The 17,325-nt window shown below is 38.3% G+C and overlaps 2 protein-coding genes across 3 annotated transcripts; one reads left to right on the top strand and one right to left on the bottom strand.

The window, feature by feature from the left end:
- Positions 1-1,202: 1,202 nt before the first annotated feature.
- Positions 1,203-5,104, top strand: LOC134661828 (NADH dehydrogenase [ubiquinone] 1 alpha subcomplex subunit 2). Of its 2 annotated transcripts, XM_063518024.1 has the most exons (4): positions 1,203-1,392; positions 1,470-1,576; positions 3,208-3,286; positions 4,959-5,104. In XM_063518024.1, the coding sequence occupies exons 1-4, from the start codon at positions 1,313-1,315 to the stop codon at positions 4,960-4,962; spliced, it is 270 nt and encodes an 89-aa protein (XP_063374094.1). In that variant the 5' UTR covers positions 1,203-1,312; the 3' UTR covers positions 4,963-5,104. The 2 variants fall into 2 exon arrangements, with proteins under 2 accessions (XP_063374094.1, XP_063374093.1); XM_063518023.1 differs by lacking the exon at positions 3,208-3,286 and having other exon boundaries at positions 1,205-1,392.
- Positions 5,105-11,739: 6,635 nt separating this feature from the next.
- On the bottom strand, positions 11,740-15,692 carry LOC134660841 (probable pseudouridine-5'-phosphatase). Its single transcript, XM_063516687.1, has 4 exons — positions 15,486-15,692; positions 14,547-14,765; positions 14,012-14,244; positions 11,740-11,927 (listed from the first exon to the last, which is right to left on the bottom strand). Exons 1-4 carry the CDS (start codon positions 15,595-15,597, stop codon positions 11,751-11,753), a joined length of 741 nt encoding a protein of 246 aa, XP_063372757.1. The 5' UTR covers positions 15,598-15,692; the 3' UTR covers positions 11,740-11,750.
- Between the last annotated feature and the right edge of the window lie 1,633 nt (positions 15,693-17,325).

Below are 17,325 nucleotides of genomic sequence, written 5' to 3' on the forward strand. Positions count from 1 at the left end.
TCGGCTCGCGTGGAGGAGCGGTTTTTTGGGCACGAGCCAAAGGGGCTCGCGCGGGACGCGCGCTTGCGTTCACACTCGCGTTTGGCTTGTCATTCGGTTATAAACCTTATGCCGTGTTGTTAGTGTTCAAAAAGCGATTTAGACTCTCGCGCGAGCCACGAGACGAGAGTGTAAGCGCTGAGCTCGTGGCTCGGCTCGCGTGGAGGAGCGGTTTTTTGGGCACGAGCCAAAGGGGCTGACGCGCGCTTTTGTTCACACTTTCTTTCGGCTTGTCATTCGGTTATAAACCTTATGCCGTGCTGTTAGTGTTTAAAATATATTAGCTCGGCGAGCTTACGAGCCACGAGGCGAGAGTGTAATCAGTAGCTCGACGGGCTTACGCGCTCGAGGCGAGCCACGAGACGCGCCGCGAGCCGAGAGTCTAAACTGGCTATAATCAGAGCTCCTACCGCGAACCACGTTCGACGTGTTGCCTCTCAGTCGCACTTGTAAATTCGTACGTAAGTGTGACAGGGAGGTAACACGTCGAACGTGGTTCGCGGTAGGCCCTCAGTAGCTCGACGGGCTTACGCGCTCGAGGCGAGCCGAGAGTCTAAACGGCTATTAGAACAGCAGTGGACGGTGTGCAATGGGTCTTGCAAGGCTCGGGCTTCGTTGATAGTTGAGTAGATAGACCGTGTGCAAAGAATATAATACTCAACTAGATCATGTGTACGGTGGTCGCCGTACAATTAGAGCGAGAAACAGATATTTTGATCGCACCGAGGTCGCGTGCGATGCGGTAGTCTGTCATGTCATGGCTTTAAGTGAGAGCGAACAGATATACATAGTTTGGACAAAGGACTGTCTCATTCCAAACGTAGAGAGAATCATACTATCTTTGTCTTACACTAGTACTAGCACCCAAGAGAAAAGGATGACTAGCTTTTTTTTGTTCTTATTTAAGTAGAGTCCAGACGAGCTGGGCAAATCGACCGATTTGATCAGGAAAATAATTGGCGCCAATCTCATCTAGCGTCCACACGTACACAATTTATCATCAATTTGCATTCCATAGATACTACCGTTGGTCGAGCAGTTTTCAGCCAGGTGCGGTCCGGTACGCCCATAGATGATTATTTTGTACGCCCGTCTGTTATGACTTTAATACAAACTTGTCATTAGTGTCATTTCATTGTGTCAAAAGTCACAGATAAAAGATCAGACATTTCGATTTGACGTTCGGTGGTCGGTGAAAAATTGCCTAAATATATCCATTTTACTGTGGATTTCTTAACATTTTGTTAATTGAATATAATCACAAACTTTTAAAATGTCAGTACGTCTAGGCGGCGCACTAAAAGAGCTCCGGATTCATCTGTGTCAAACCAATAAGCAATCTGCGGGCGTGAGGTATGCTTGATTACATAAACTATGAAACATTCATCTGAGGAATATTGCTAATTAACCTAAACTCTCATCCTTTTCAGGGATTTTATTCAGAAAAACTATGTATCTATCAAGAAAGATAATCCTGGCTTTCCGATATTGATTCGAGAGTGCAGTGGAGTTGAACCTAAGATCTGGGCCCGATATGGTATGTAAGAGTTTTGATTTAGGAATACTACTTTGTATTACTTTTTTATAGCTTTGATAACAATTTTCCCTTATAAACTGATAGGTTTATCGCCTACATTATACATGCATGGCTAGCATGTATTTCAGAGACAGTATTGAACATAGGCATGCAATTAGTTTTGCAGAAACATTGTCAACATTTTATATTCAACTAGTAGTTCGCCCCGAACTGAGAACTCGCGGTTAACCAAAAATTATATAGCGATTGACTTTGTTGCACCTACTTAGGTACTCGTATAGTGCGACATAAAATAATAGAAAATAAATGAGGGCGCCACTTTCTACGTACCTGTCACATTTTTGACAATTTAGTATGGACATTTTTGAGTTCCATTTTATTTAATTTCTACTATTTTATGTCGCTCTATAGGCGGCAATGGATCAAAGATCGCGTGGATTTATTGCAAGGTCTGTGGAGCCTTTAACTGATTGATTTAAGCAAAGATTAATATGTATATATAGTTGGCCAAGCAAATCTTGTCAGTAGAAAAAATGTAGGCGCGAAGGCATATGGTCTCAGAAAATTTGAGTTTCGCGCCTTTTTCTACTGACAAGATTTGCTTTTTTGCATCAATTTTGAAGCGCCATTTACAAGTTTAGCGTTAAGTAATATAGATGGCGCTATTTTTTCGAATAAAGGGCTTCGTATACGGCTGTCCCTCCCCTGGATTTAAGTCACCACCATAGAGATTAAAATAAACTGTATCTGTGCTAAGCCGAAATATTTCTTGTCAAATGTCACATACATATGTATATTATGTTTATTCTATTTTATTTTTATCTTGTTAATTATTTCAAAATGGTAAATTTAAAAACGATATTATAAAAGTGTAAGTCGAGCACTTTCATTTGATACTAAACTCGACCATGTTTCTTGCAAAAAATTGACCAGAATAGCAAGACCCCTCACAAACAGCTTTTTGGCCTTCTAAGCTCTTCTAGCTCAATAACCTCTTGATCGGGCCTGCTCATAATTTAATGACTAAAATATAATGCCCTCGACTACACGTTTACCCAATTTCATTTAAATTAGAACAAATTTACTTAAGTTATTGAGTATCAAACTATCTTCTGACAGTTCAGCTTAAAAACATCGAAATGCCGAGACGTGCCGCTAGCCAGCCGCGTGTTCAAAGTCGAATGTAAGAACTTCGCTTCGCTTCGCTCGCTCGTTCGATTAAATCTTCCATTGTGATTCTTCCTATCACCAAAAAGAAGTGAATAATAAATAAATAAATATTAGGGGACATTTTACACAGATCAACCTTGCCCTAACTAAGCTAGGCCACCAGCGTGTCTTACTTCACTACTAATATTATAAATGAAAAACAAGAGCAAAGTTATCTCTTTAGAGCTCCGCGAACAGTTTTGTGCAGAGCTCTAAAAAGTAACTATCTCTGTCTTTTGATACTGAGATAGCATGAGTCCCAGGAAATTACATAGGACATCATGATTACATGACAAATCAAATAAATCAAGAAGTAGCTAGTTATGTTCTATTATAAAACATTTATTAGAAGCATGATGTAGTTGCATGTAAGTAGCATACCGTGTTGGTGCTTAATTGTAAACATATTTCTTACCTTACAGCAAGAGCATGTGAAACAGTTACTCCATTAAGCAATTTATCTGCCTCTCAAGTTATGGAAATATTTAGAAAATTGTCTGGGTAACTACCAAAATATCATTATTAAATTATACAACGGGACTTAATCGCGTATCTAAGTTTTAAGATTTACCTCCGACGTTTCGAGGACGGCGTTGTCCCCGTGGTCTCGGAGAAGACTGGCTTAAGTTGACATCAGCATCTATCTCTATAAAGACGGTGTACACTCCTTTATTCAAAGTAGCAGGGAGCCTAAGGTCACCGAAGGACGTTATTCCGTATCAGTCACCTGGCGTTTACAAAATTGATTGCAGTTGTGGTAGTTCCTATATCGGAGAAACAAAGCGCACAATAGCAGAAAGAGTTAAGGAACATATTGCAGCTGTCAAAAATCGTCAGGTGAACAAGTCTGCCGTGGCTGAGCATTTACTGGAGTCAGGACCAAACCACTGGATTGAGCTGCATAACCCTAAAATCCTGTCCACGGATCGTCATTTCTACAGCAGGAAAGTACGGGAAGCCATTGAAATCAAAAAACATAGTAATTTCAATCGGGACGAGGGTTTCAAGATCTCATCCACATGGAATCCAGTCATTAGTAAATGTAAGCGTAAACGAATATCGACAGTCGATAAATCGAATATCGTTAGTGTTGTGTGTCGACAGAGTGACATCCCTAGTGCGCAAAACGTTCAAGCGGATAAACAAGACCAAGTGCGGGTAGTTCGAAAAACTCGCGCGGTTAGACGATGCTGATGTCAACTTAAGCCAGTCTTCTCCGAGACCACGGGGACAACGCCGTCCTCGAAACGTCGGAGGTAAATCTTAAAACTTAGATACGCGATTAAGTCCCGTTGTATAATTTAATAATGTGTAAAAATCGTGAAAGTTTAAATCAGTGTTACCAAAATATCATTGACAACATGAATATTATAATTACAGAATTATTCAGTCAACTTCCAAAAGTCCTGTTAGACTGTTTCTTTTTAGAGTTTTATAGTTTGGGTGTAATTACTTTTACATGATTTGTACCTATACAATTTAAAAACGTATGAATTAAATTTGATACCGACGTTTTAATATATGTATCCTGTGTCAGACGAAAGTTTTGATATTAGACTGATAATACTTTTTTTCACCACACCAGCTGGTAAAGGCTCTCTTGGTTGTTTGAAAACTGATAAGAAAGTTGCATTTTATCCACATTTCAAAAAAGTAATCAAATGCAAATTATGAGTTGTTTTCTTATGTTTATTGTAGAATTGACTTTTAAATGATGATATTTGAATGATAAATATTTAATAACATTCATTTTGAATCGATTTGCTTTGATTTTGTTTGTAATTTAGTATTTTCCTTGCATTGGTGTGGTGAAAAAGTTTGTGTTTCACTTGTCAAAATTTGTTTAACCCTCGTGACTTGAAACCCTCGCAACGCTCAAGATTCCATTTTTTCGTGGTTCAATTTCAGAATCTTTCGCTTGCTCGGGTATAAATATTAGCACGAGAGGTTAAACAACTTTGCCGCCTCGTAAAACAAATATATATACTCGAGTGCTTTTAGCATTTCCACCTTTCATCTGGAACTTTAGATACAGTCTGTCAAACAACTTTAGTTTAGTAGTCAGTGGAAAAAACCGCGAAATTCAAATTTTCTATGGGGCGATAACCCTACGCGCCTACATTTTTAAATTTTGCCGCTTTTTTCTACTGACGGAAATTACTTGATATTTCAGATAAAGGAGTGGAGCGCAGTACAATTCTCACAAATTTATCAGCTGGGGATGTTATGGCCGCCATTAAAAAGCTGGTAAACTAAAACAATACAAATGTAATTAAAAATAGAAGGTTTAGAAAAATGCATATGTTGGTAAATTAAAAACGGATTTTCATTTAAGTACTTCTTTATTTCTTAGTGATCTACGGATTCTCAAATGTACATTTGTTATTTTAGGTATTTATTGAACCCAAAATGTAAACTGAAATAGATGCCATATAGCAGCGGTCGGCAACCCGCGGGCCGCATGCGGCCCGTGAACCTGTCCCTTGCGGCCCGCGAGCCTTCCTGGCTATTTTGTATGTAATATTGACAAACGACAATGTCTGATAAAGTCATAAATATTAACAAAGTGCGGCCCGCGTTAATTTCGTAAACTACTATGTGGCCTTTGGCTGCTAAAAGGTTGCCGACCGCTGCCATATAGGGTAATTCGCCAGTAACTGGTCACTCTAACTAAACTAAAAATGATTCTATTCACCTATAAACAGAATTCATTTTAGTATAAAGGGTCCGTCAGACAGGCGCGATTTCCGAGCGGGGCGTGAGCGTTTTATATGTAAAAGCACGTAAAAGCGGCGCGCCCCGCTCACGCCCCACCCGGAAAACGCGCCTGTGTGACAAAGCCTTAAGGGCCTACTGCAGCCGCGTCTGGCGCTTCGTAAACCACGCCCGCTAGTTCTTCCCTCCCCGCTAACACGCACACATGGAAACGCTTCGCGCCGCACGTGAAGTTTGTGTGACCTTTTAGCACCATCTAACGTTACAGAAGTTAACTACCATTATACGTGGTCGCTGCGGTCGGCCAGAAACTTAAATTCGGAAAAAAATTAAACAGATGGCGTTGTTACTTGTTCATAATAGCAAACAATAAAATAATTAATTCATAAACCTGCATATTTATTGTTATTTTGGAAGATGTTAACATCATAGAAGCAGCAGCGTATATAGCATATAAGTTAAGAGTATTGATAATAAGAAAATAGCACAAGAACAGAAAAGAGATTATTTTTGATAAAATATGATGAAAACAGATTTACTTGATTACGCTCACCTGACTTTGCGGTCACTAAATGCAAATTTCAACCTTATTGTTATGGGGTTACAATAACCCTGGGGTTGCAGGCGTCCATGGTCGTTATTATTATAAATGCTTTGGTTGAAATGCTTTTTAACCCTCGAATTTTTCATAGGTACAGTCACCTGCAATAATATGTTACTCTTCGCCGCCCGAAAAATATGTGACACGCTCTTATGGCTCTACAAATAAGATCTAACATGATCTACCGCAAAACGGCCTTCGGTGTGTAACATATTATTGCAGCTGACTGTACTCGTATTCATTGTTGTATAGGTAGGTATTAATATCTTTTATCCGATCGATTTGCATTTATTTGAAATAAATCACAGTGTTTAGTAATTATATGTTTTATTGAATAAGAGATTATTTAGGTATGTAAGGAATACAGGGTGCCTTTTTGAAACACTCATTTTTAGGGTTCCGTAGCCAAATGGCAAAAAACGGAACCCTTATAGATTCGTCATGTCTGTCTGTCTGTCTGTCCGTCTGTCCGTCCGTATGTCACAGTCACTTTTTTCCGAAACTATAAGAACTATACTGTTGAAACTTGGTAAGTAGATGTATTCTGTGAACCGCATTATATTTTCACACAAAAATAGAAAAAAAAAATTTTTTTTGGGGGATTCCCATACTTAGAACAACTGAAACACAAAAAATTTTTTTTCATCAAACCCATACGTGTGGGGTATCTATGGATAGGTCTTCAAAAATGATATTGAGGTTTCTAACATCATTTTTTTCTAAACTGAATATGAACTTCCAAAGTGGTAAAATGTGTGTGTCCCCCCCCCTGTAACTTCTAAAATAAGAGAATGATAAAACTAAAAAAAATATATGATGTACATTACCATGCAAACTTCCACCGAAAATTGGTTTGAACAAGATCTAGTAAGTAGTTTTTTTTTAATACGTCATAAATCCCCTAAATACGGAACCCTTCATGGGCGAGTCCGACTCGTACTTGGCCGCTTTTTCTGGATAATTTTGAATTTCAATTGTCAGGGGTGCCTACATTATTTTTTAATACATTTTACAACGACAACAAACAAAAGTTCAAATTCGCCGTATTTTTATTACCCGGGTCAGGTTTATTATAAGGATGTGTGTTTCTTCATGTTTTATGTGTCTTTTTGTACAATAAAGTGTTTTACTGCTACTAATATATCATATTAACGATTAACTAAAAAGGTATTTACATCTAATTTAACTGGTAAATTATTAAAGTCCGCTAAAATTAATATATATTCAAAAAAATATTTGTTAATATGTCCCAAAATCATGGCTCATTTTTTACCTGACTTACCAAACATATCGCAACGAAGGCAAGGGTACAACGCGGCATCGTGAACCTAATAACGTAACGTTTCAGTTACTTTTTTAGTCGCCGACCATTTTATCCGGGGTAGGAAAAGAGGTATTAGATCTATCCTGGGTCTAATATGTTATAAAAACATAGTTTTTTGAAAAATGTTCGTAGGTAGTACACAAAATTTACATTTTCTTTTAAATGTGATTTGGGTCATCGTTCTCCCTGGTGACTTTTCTGGTGACCCAAGAGACATCAATTTTATTATGACAGGCGACTTTTTTCTATGCACTTTGATTTTTTTGATGCGCTAATTTTGTAATCTAAAATAACTTTAAACTGCTGATATACTTATATCACTTTGCTGATGAGTGGAAGTGGAATTTAAACTTAATTTATTGTTCTCTCCCTTGACATTTTGGCATACATTTGACATGCTGCAGTGCACTCCTAACGTTAATAAAGACATAATTTTTAGAAAAAGCTTTAGGAAAACTCACTCTTGAGCTTAAAACGATTAAGTCCTTATCATATTATGTTAGATTTTTAGTACAGACCCCAAATCAGAGAAAATGTGTCTTAGCCAACTAAATTTGTCTCTGGGAAAAGTAGGTACGATATCCCTAAAAATTGTACGTACATTTCGCATTTTTCTGAAGGAACGGAATTCATAAATTGGGTTATTATTATTTTTTCAGATTATTTGATTGCATTGACATATCACCAAGATAGATAGAACATTTAAGTTACCAGAAGAAATGCATTTGTGTTCTTTTATACAGTGTGGAAAAAGTAGGTTCGATTCCCGGGCGCGACTAAGCGAATTTAAAAAAAAAAACAACGTGTTGCATTCCGGGAGTGCCGACAGAAGTGAAAACTCAATGACTAGTCCAAAATGTCTGCAGCACTATGTATAATTGACCCATCCTCCTTTCTATTGAAAACTTTTGGTTCCGAAATTGCTGGTCAGTGAGCTTGTTTAAAATTCGAAATTCAAATTTATAGCATTAATTGTTTAAAATTCGAATAGAAATTGTAAAGTTACCTTGCAGACCTCGCGTCTAAATATATTTGGTCATGATATTTTGAGTTTTATTCACCAGTACTAGAGTTCACTTTTATTAGCGATTTCATCAAGATGTAGCTTTATTGAATTATATTTGAGTGATATAAAGTTATAATACTGTGAGATCCTCGTATTTCAGCCCGTACAAGATTATAACCTTTTTCATGTAATGTCATTGAGTTTTTCTTTATTGATTTAAATGCCATCTAAACCTTACGGTCACATGATCGCCTTACGCTGTCTCGAGTTTATCATTTTTTCCCCACCTCATAAAGTGCCTAGCGCCGCTAAAGAAGTTTTACTTCAAAAATCTTTGAATGCAGTTGTTTCTTTAAAAAACAATAATGTTTCATTTAAGTAAAATGAGCAAACTTAAGGTTTTAAGGCACTTTCCCTCCAGGGCCCATAATTTTTTTCCACCCGGTAGTAGACAACTATTTTTTTCGACTAAATGAAGTTTTATTAGATAAATCGTTGATCACATGGTTCGTTTCACACATCACATCAAATCGTTTGTCATCACAATCAAAATTTGTCAAAAGTAATGAAATTTATGCCAAAAAAACATAAATAAAACATATAAATTCAACACATTTTTTTAATAAAAATCTTTCTCGATGATATAAAAAAGAACATCGACAAATTATGTTCAAAGAATTAATATCAAAACAGATGTCATAATTAGGATTGGCTACTTTAAGAAAGGGACAGAGAGATTTAATCCTCTCGCTCTGCACGTTTTTCTCATTCCTCCTTGTCAAGCCAAAATAAACTATAAAATGATAGTAACACAGTACATTGTAATATTCACTTTTTCCACGGTATCATGTCATTGTAAATTACTTATGTGAAATTGTAGTGGCGTGCGACTTTCAAACCGGAGGTCACGGGTTCGAACCCCGGCCCGTGCAAGTGAGTGTTTGTAAGTAGAGACCTTTTTTAGTGGTACTTAAATATAATAACTTTTCGTATTATTGAAATAAAATATTTTATTCAAACATACTTAATAATATAATAATTAAAACGAATAATATCAATTAGTTTTTAATATTTATTCAATTATTTTAAATTATTTGAGCATGAAACATACTAGATTTATTTTTATCATTACAATAGAAAAAAAGCAAAAAATATATTCTTATAGATATTTTATTTTCAAACAAAAATAAAGCAAAAAGTTACGGTTAGATTCTGATGGCTAAATACCAAACAGCTACCGATACATTTCAATATCTGTCGAAATTTCCTAACCCGTTGTAACTGACAAAGAGTATAGATTTCGACGTAGCATGACGTAGCTAAGCAAACACGCACACATGCGTAACGTATAGGCCTGTAAGAAAGCACCATCATAAGTTTACCTCCGATTCCGTTACTACTCAATGGAGTTACGACTCAACGTTTATTGGATATTAAAATTTTACGTAATTTGGAGCGCTGCGCGAAGTGACATAGATCTTACCTCTTTGAGGCACGACGGCCATCTAACATTACTGGCATAAAGGATGCATTTATGACTTTGACGCATGACAGAAAGAGAAACCGAACTGCGTAAAATGGGCGTTTTCTGTTGAATTCATAAAATCAAAAATCGATAATAAATCCATCGGTAAAGGATAATAAGTTAATATTTAGTTCTTTGAAAGTTAACACGAGATGAAAACCTTTGCTGTAAGGTGGATTGTGCTGGATATGGATGTGTTTTCTAGTTACACGAAGCTAAAACCGAAAAATGAACACGTAAGTTTGGATTTATTTTCTATCGAGAAAATTTTAAGCATTCGTGTTTCGACTACTACGGAATGTCTTATCATATAGTCAAGAAACATATATCCGAAAATCACTACTGTTTGTTTCCGGGGCTAGCCACTGCCACGTTTCTAAGATCCTGTTATTTTTCGATGCACGGCCTTAAGGTGGCTAGTTACTGAAGGCTGCTTATACTAAAATGAATTCTGTTTATTGGTGAATAGAATCATTTTTAGTTTAGGGTGGCCAGTTATTGGCCGGTAGCCAGTTACTGGCGAATCCCGGTTATGTATGATATATTAAAAAAATATATCATACATAACCGGTAGATAATAGTAGACATAGAGTCCGCTGCAAGCTCGGTTCTCCATACATAGTTACGCTCAGTTTAAAACGAATAGCTAGATTGCTATGAAACTTCTACTTACAAGTACAACAGGATAAGGTATATGTATGCCTGTAATTAGTTTATGTAATTTCAGATACCATGGTTAAAAAATACAGCTAATTTTAGTTATTATTATTAATACAACTTTATTTTCCACTTCACAGTGTATTTTCAGTTCTTTTCCACCTTTCCGTCCTTTGCTGTATTAGCTTTTTCCTGCTGTGTTTATTAATTATGTCTTCGGCTCATCTTTTCCTTTGTCTTCCCCACTTTCATTTACCTTTTAGGCCTAGTTATTCATACATTTAGTTATTCATACAAAACTTGTATTTGCTCTATTTGGTTTATTTTATAAGCTGGAGCTATATAAACTAAAACTAATTATAGGCATAATAGTTATAAAAAAGTAAGTAAGTATATAAAGTTTAATTACACTCTCACACGTAATTTTAAAATGATAACCATATTATGAGAACGAAACTCCATTTGAATGGGAAGGTGAGATTCGGCCGAGATTGCTGCGGACTCTTAAAGTTGGTCATTGTCACGTCGTTTGCTAAATATTGCATACAAATTCCATATAAAGTAGATATTTAAATGTATTGTATGTTTAAATGTATTGATTCCAACATCTAAGAAAATAGGTATAGTAGTTCAAAGTTCAATACAAATTTCGCACAGCCCCTCCTTCGAATAGAACTGGGGGCCGGATATATACTCGTAACAGGTACCTACCTACAGTCACCTGCAATAATATGTTACACAACGAAGGCCGCAAAAATAATGTGACACGATCTTATTTGTAGAGCAATAAGAGCGTCACATATTTTTGCGGCCTTCAAAGGGAGGAGGTATGGAGTCAGAAACATTCTGAACGTATGTTGTATGTAACTCTTTGATGGAAACAGACTTCCATTTGCTCTTCATGGCGCAGGCATTTTTGAACCTAACCACTATGTAATAATACCAGTGCATTACAAAAGACTGGCTATAAACAACTATAAATATTTGAAGACTTTTTTAAATTCAATTCCTGGAGTCCGTTTCGTTAGCTGTCTAAACAAACTAACGTTTCGTGCTGCTGACTATAAACCCAAGTTGTAGCTTTACAAAACAGAACCCATTTGCACTGTTGACACTGATGTGTAGGCGTCTCATTATTTACTGCATAGCTGGTAATCCAAATAGATCTGGTTGAAATTTAGACAAAGTAGGAAGAACTATGGTAGCATGTTCAGTCAGTTTTCTATCTAAATGGGGCTCGGGCACCATAACCACTTGCATGCCAGCTGAAATTCCCGCTGTGACGCCGTGTGGAGAGTCCTCGAAGACCAAGCACTGAAATGACGCAGCAGGAGTTTGAGCTATGTCTACCAGCAACTATTTATATAAACATTCCGTAAATATTAAAAATGGATTTCAGTTTTGGGAAGCTTAAGGTTTGTGAAAAGGTCTATGGAAGAAAATACTTACTAAATTCTAAACAAAAATTAATTTATGTATTTTTAGGGTTCCATGCTTAGGACTGAGGACATATGGTATGTCCTGTCAGCGGACTTTATGTCAAGAACCGTAATAGGTATTATAGACAGTTGAAATTTCAACTAACACGATTGACACTCACATTTTTTAAAACTGAAAATAGATATAATAGGTATTCCGTGGTCACAGGCATAGGCGCAGGTAATCGAAGGAATCTTATCGAGGAATTGTATCAACATATGACTGCGCGTTCGAACTTAAGTAAATCATTGTATGTTAATAATCGTCATCTTGGCGCCGCACGCGCTGCATCCCTCGATCTCACATCCATCGTAACGACCAATCGCTTCGGGTATTGCGTTGCATCCCTCGATCGCACATCGATCGTAACGACCAATTGCTCTTTGTATTGACTGGCATATTCGAAGCGACCTATCGTCACGATTTTCGTGAGATTGATCGAAGCGATTAATCGTACCATGAGTGAACCCCTTTAATAATAAAAGTAAGTAAGTGTACCAAAAAGTAGTATAATATTATATACGCGATTAAGTCCCGTTTCAGTTTTAAAATTATGAGTTGATATTTCCTCAGGTGTGTTTTAATATTTCTGCAATAACAACATCCAATAAAATTAAAAATAAGGACTCCCACACACCACATTTTACTTTTCCGTTTTTGGGTGTTTTAGGCCCAAAACACAACATTTAATCTCTTCTTCAGTTTGTTATTTTTTAAATATATTATAACTTATTGTACATATATACATATTAACCTAACATATATACATATAACTAACCTTTTTTTTTTTTTTTTTTTTTTTTTTTTTTTTTTTTTTTTTTTTTTTTTTTGTCGCAGGGGAAATGCATTTACGCATCCACCCCGGGCTGGAGATTCCCATTATGGGTGGTATGTGGGACTCGCTCCTCCCGTAACTCCCTCTGCTAATCAGAGGGAGGGGAGGAGAATACCCACTAAAACCCCTGCGGCGTTACCCTCTCTGCCGTTATAGGGGAGCATCGTGAGGTCACTAATATTCTACCACGATGCTCCCCCCGCCTTCCCGGCTGTTCACCGGAGGCACCCTCAGAATAAAGGAGGAGGGATTGTGTAACGCTACACCCCCTCCTCGAGCGTGTAGAGCCTCATTTGCGGGTCCCCAGCCCGCAGCTCTACTGGGGAATCAAGGCATTGACGAATTGCCGCCGCCTGATTCCCCTCCGTCTTTGTCGTAGCGGATGCGCATCGGCTCTGGCCTCGCGCGCCCGCTCCGCTTCCTCTTTCCTTCTCATAACTTTCTCGCAGAAGTTATGGAACGCCGCCCAAGATCTCTCGCTGACTAGAATTTTTGCTACTATATTGTGCAGCGAGAGATCATCCACGTTCAGGGCCATTTCCAGTTCCCATCTCTCAGGGGCCCAGGTTGGGCATTCCACCATCGTGTGATAGGCAGTGTCGTCTTCGTACCCGCAATGGTGACAAACCGGCGAAGGTTCCCTCCTTATTGTGTACAGGTAATGACCGAAGCAGCCGTGTCCAGTCATTACCTGCACTTGTCTGTACGTAAGAGTACCACTTTTTCGGTCTAGCCAGCTGTCAAAAGATGTGAGGAGCGCCGCAATGGTGTACGTACCATAGGGGTCGTCCTCCAGCTGGCTTTTCCAACTATCTCTTGCTCTCTTCTTTTCCGCATCAAGCCGAGCCTCCAACTCTCTGGGAGCCAGACGCTCATCGGCGATGCGTAACTCCGTCCGCCGATGGTACCTCCCAGCCAGGAGTTGGGCGTCAAGGTCCCACGGTATTGTGCCGGCGAGGGCGCAAGCGGCTGCATGCCCTATGGTTTTGTACCCTCTTATGATGCGTTGCGCAATCACTCTCTGCGGCACATATAACTAACCTAACCTAACATGACTGTAATTAATCTATAATTAAATGATTACCTGGGATGGGTGTGGTTTATCAGGAAATCGCGCAGCAGCAACTAGAAATATGTCTGGATTTGGCTTTCCAAATTTTACTTCTGGGTCACTACTTCCCATGACCATATGGTTAAACAACTTAAACAACTCTTTATGTGCAGCTACTTTAGTAACCACAGATCTTTCACTAGAGGAGGTTGCTAATGCAAATGGAACTTTACTTTTGTGCAGGTGCCTTATTAATTTTTCTGCCCCTGAAACAGCCCAAAAAAATTACCATTTTAATTTCAAATACCCGAGTCCCCCAACAAACTAAATGAGTGCCATCTAGCAAGTTGATCTAAGACCATCTTGACAGACAACATGTTTGCGAGCTATGTAATGCCATAAACAGTTGGGGGTTAAAAACAATGACATTGTGTGAACTAATCTAACCATGGGCAATGTCGAATCTGATTTGGCTCCTGTGGGATCTTCTCAAGTGCGAGGCTGTGCCACACCAACTGATTAATATAGCATCTGTCTTTGAAATTAGCATTAAAAACTAGTAACATACCATCTAACAGAGGAGGGCCAGCAAGCATTGTATCACCTAGTTCCAGCAATTGATTTCTAAATTGTTCTGCAGATACTGGTAGATTTAATTCCTTGCACAGAATCTCAGACAAACGCTGCTCAGTTCCTCCTAAAACCTTCATCATAAGATCATCAGTGTATTCATGTCCATATGCCGCACACAGCTGAGTGACCATTTTCTTGTAGACAAGTTCTGTATCTGGAAAACGAGTCATAATATTAGTTTTCTCGTAATAACACAAGACTACGAAAATACACAGCACAGAAACAATTATTACAAAGTAAGAGTGCCCGAGGAAGGACATTTAATTTCAATTTCTAATTTAAAAATAGGTTCAGTTGTGCACTATGACTGGGAAGTTATGATTTGAAGCTTGATTGACCGGAGCAGGGTCTAAGAATGGTTCTGAGTAATTGTTGTGCATAATAGAGGTGTACGTACTGTCAACTGCTTCAACATTGCCTGAGCATGCCAAACATTGCCTGGCTTGAAATAGTGCTGGTTGCTATCTACATTTAATTCTTAATAATGGGAGGAGGTAACCACTAAGAAGAATACAATATACACAGCTATTTAATAGAGAATCGGTAGGAAATGATGATGCAGTTGACGGTAGAGTCTGTGCGCAAAGAGAAGAGATGTATGGGTTCCCTTACATTCCGCAAACTCTTTTCTTTCCTTCGCATTCATTCTGGTAAAGGCCTCATTACTTCTTTCTTCAAGTCACCGTCTAAAGGAGGCTAGAAGTACCTATAACAAGGTTGGATTTCCGGCCAAACTTTCCGTTTCAACTATAAGAATATTGTTAAGGCAAGCACCTATTTTCAGTCCGAACGAAACTTACCTCACGAGACTATTTGGTTCGATATATATAATTATGGGCTCGTAATAGTCGTAATATAAAACCAAACTACTTACCCAAGAGTAGACCATCCATATCAAAAATGCAATGCGTAACACTTCGAAACTTGTTAGTTGACAAAAAACGTCTTCCGACCGTTTTAAAGACAATTTTAGTACAAAAATACATTGTGGATTTTACTTTCAATGGTTATGTAAACTTTGATGTAAACTTAGAATAAAAGTTAGTATGTTTCTTCTCGATATTTGATTATTATATTTAATTCTTAGGAAAATAATGTATAATAAATATATTTACAATTTAAACAAAAATTAACTCATTTCCCATGTAAATCTTTTAAAATTCCTAGCTATTTTCCCTAATTAACTTTACTCCCCATCTTAAAAGCCGTTTAGACTCTCGCGCGAGCCACGAGACGAGAGTGTGCGCTGGGCTCGTGGCTCGTCTCGCGCTCGCCTGGCTCGCGTGGAGTAGCGGTTTTTTGGGCACGAGCCAAAGGGGCTCGCGGCTTGCGTTCACACTCGCGTTCGACTTGTCATTCGGTTATAAACCTTATGCCGTGCTGTTAGTGTTTAAAATATATTAGCTCGACGAGCTTACGAGCCACAAGCCGAGCCACGAGACGAGAGTGTTTAATCAGTAGCTCGACGGGCTTACGCGCTCGAGGCGAGCCACGAGACGCGCCGCAAGTCGAGCCGCGAGCCGAGAGTCTAAATGGCTATTATAATATTAGTTCACTGAACCGACTGAACGTCAGCGGCACAACGAGGTCATTCCAGACGGGATGATCAAATCGACCGATTTGATCAGAAAATAAATTGGCATCAATCTTAAAACTTTCAGTAGGAGTAGCAGAGAAAGCACTATTATGCTGGCTACATACGTAACGATAAATCGTAGCGATTAAACTGTGCAGTCCGATTTGCGCAGTTTTATCTGCCGTGTGTATGACAAATCGTTGTCGATTATCGTTTATCGGTGGCAGTTGCAAATTATATTAGAAAAATCGTTGTCGATGCGTTTGCACAGTTTTATCGTTGCGTGTGGATGGCGATCGGTCATTTCGGCAGTACTTCACGTAGCTTGGTTGTGTGCGCACGTTCGTTCCTCAAGTAAATAATGAAAAATATAAAAATGAATCCATAATTATTTCTCTTGGTCACGGCATCACGCGTGAACGGCTGGACCAATTTCGCTAATTCTTTTTGCCTTAAAGTTGGTCAAGCAGATCTTGTCAGTAGAAAAAGGCGGCAAATTTGAAAAATGTAGGCGCGAAGGGACTTCGTCTCATAGAAAATTTGAATTTCGCGCCTTTTTCTACTGACAAGATTTGCTTGACTGTCTATATGTTAGTTATTGTCAGGAGAAGTTTCTTATGACAGAAAAAAAATAAGAAAGTTGCGCGGAACATTAGAAAATTTAACTACCGTATTAACTTTGATGACATGGATAACATGTTTCTTGCGTGAGCTTCTGCGGAGAACACACGATCGACGCCGATATCGGAGGCGTGTGGAGGCACTATGAACGTTCGATTTATCTGCACAGTCCGACTGCACAGTTTAATCGCTACGATTTATAGTTACGTGTGTAGCCGGCATTATTGTTGGTCCTATAAAAAAATAGTCACAGTCTCACTTTTTTTAGGGTTCCGTACCCAAGGGTAAAAAACGGGACCCTATTACTAAGACTTCGCTGTCCGTCCGTCCGTCCGTCTGTCACCAGTAGTGATTGCAAATCCGGACATACTTAACAAAATCCGGATTTTCGGATTATGATTCGGCTGAAATCCGAAGTTCGGATTAAATCCGGATTTTAGTGTTTTACTATAAAATTTACGAAAAATTGAGTTAGAACCGCAATTCTTGCTATATTTATACCAAAACATTACTTTTT

This window comes from Cydia amplana, chromosome Z (genome assembly GCF_948474715.1).
Source record: "Cydia amplana chromosome Z, ilCydAmpl1.1, whole genome shotgun sequence".
Lineage (NCBI taxonomy): Eukaryota > Metazoa > Arthropoda > Insecta > Lepidoptera > Tortricidae > Cydia > Cydia amplana.